The 1,744-nt window shown below is 44.8% G+C and overlaps 1 protein-coding gene across 2 annotated transcripts in view; it reads right to left on the reverse strand.

The window, feature by feature from the left end:
* Positions 1–1,744, reverse strand: part of st6galnac5a (ST6 (alpha-N-acetyl-neuraminyl-2,3-beta-galactosyl-1,3)-N-acetylgalactosaminide alpha-2,6-sialyltransferase 5a) — a 60,349-nt gene that overhangs the window by 13,135 nt on the left and 45,470 nt on the right. For both annotated transcript variants that reach the window (XM_014013029.1, XM_014013030.1), the window contains exon 5: positions 1,104–1,516. In XM_014013029.1, the coding sequence (XP_013868483.1) occupies positions 1,104–1,516 (413 nt within the window). The remainder of the gene's footprint in view (positions 1–1,103; positions 1,517–1,744) is intronic.

The following is a 1,744-nucleotide window of genomic DNA, read 5'->3' on the forward strand; positions in this document are numbered from 1 at the left end:
AAACTTTAATAAATACCTTTTAAGGTTTTAAACTGATTCCACCGTGTCGTGTCTTCCCATATGTTATGGCTCTTGAGCCGGGTCGTAACAGATAGATAGATAGATAGATAGATAGATATACTGTATATAGAGGAGACTTAAATATTTCAGAGCTAGATTAAGTCTACGATCAACAGGAGCAAATTACAGAGCTGCTCCTCCATCAGATTGAGATTACCCTCCCCCAGTTTAACCCTCAATGCACCACCAGTGGGACATTTCCAGTTTGTTACTTTCTGCCTCTTTATAGACCGACCCAAACTACCAGAGACTTGGAATTCGCATTATAGGCTGTTCAAACAATTTGATTGTCTTTTGATTGACACCTCTTTTGACCAACTGGGTTCATCTATATATATTTATGCAGCTTTAGACATGATAAAATAAATAATAGTTACAGTGTATTTTAACTGCAATCACTCAATACTGGCTACAGTTAAATGACTGCCAAAGTAAAAAAAATTCAGATTGATAGCTTTACAGAGAGACAAGGCTTGAGAATTTTTTCCAAAGGGTTCAAGAGCAGAACTTCAATATGACCCCTGCACACGAAGTGGGAGTCATATTGATTTTGTACCGTTTATTGATTTGTTTTTAAAAAATGTCAGTGATTTTTGGTCAACCGTATCATGAAAATCAACATGATATTTGGCAGGAATGTAGATGTGTCCGACCTACACTGCACCAGCCACAGGTTTTACAATAGACCCCATACTTGAGGAGGGGGCTCCATCTAAAAAGGGGGTGTCTAGACATACAAAAATGCTCATAACTAAAAAACTACATCAATGAGCCCCCCCCCCAAATAAATAAATAAATAAATAAATAAATAAACACCCAAAACAATAAATTTGTTGTGGTGAATTCTGGTGAAATGGTGCTTTTTTATGAACTGATGCTGCTGCTGTTACACCTGAATGTCCCCTCCGTAGGACAATAAAGGCTGTTTCTATTCTATTCTATTTTTGCGTAGCTACAGGGGTCATATGTGTTACAACTATGCAATGCTGCACCTAGTGTTATTAGGGTTAGGCCTGCAGATTGACAGGTTGAAATAAACTCACCGGTCCTTCCCCGTCTCCTTCTTGAACAGATCATCAAACTGCAGCATCTTCTGCCAGGAGATGATGTAGACCTTGAGCTTGGGCAGCACCTGGTTCATCAGCCGCAGGTTGTTGTAGACCAGGCCCTTCCCATCGCGCCTCATGTAGCTGCTGGGGCCCCAGAAGATGAAGACCGTGTCCTGGCTGGYGTTGAGCAGCTCGTGGCGGCTGCGCAGGACGCGCTGCATGCTGGAGTGGGCGATGACCCTCAGGGAGGTGCGGCGGCCCACGTCGCGGGCGTAGCCCCCGGCGGTGGGCGCGTCGTTCATGCGGATGACGCACTCCGCCCGGTCGATGTCGGGGCCGCGGCCGCCTCCGATCAGGTGACCTGAGCTGGTCACCAGGGAGCAGGTGTGGCAGTGCATCGTCAGAGGCTGAGGAAGAGGAGGAGGAAAGACAGCTTTTAATACAAACTAGAAGAAACCTCCGCCAAGACCAATTTCCACATCCTGTAAGAGTTAATGCACAAAAGCAGAGATGGAAACACATTTGCTGATGAAGTTCTGACGTAGTGAACATTTAAGCAGCAGTATGCACGGGATTTCTTCTTGGTGGAGTCCAATGTGAAAAAAAAGTCCGACTGGTCACCCGACGTTATTCAT

This window comes from Austrofundulus limnaeus, unplaced genomic scaffold (genome assembly GCF_001266775.1).
Source record: "Austrofundulus limnaeus strain Quisiro unplaced genomic scaffold, Austrofundulus_limnaeus-1.0 Scaffold97, whole genome shotgun sequence".
NCBI classification, from domain to species: Eukaryota; Metazoa; Chordata; class Actinopteri; order Cyprinodontiformes; family Rivulidae; genus Austrofundulus; species Austrofundulus limnaeus.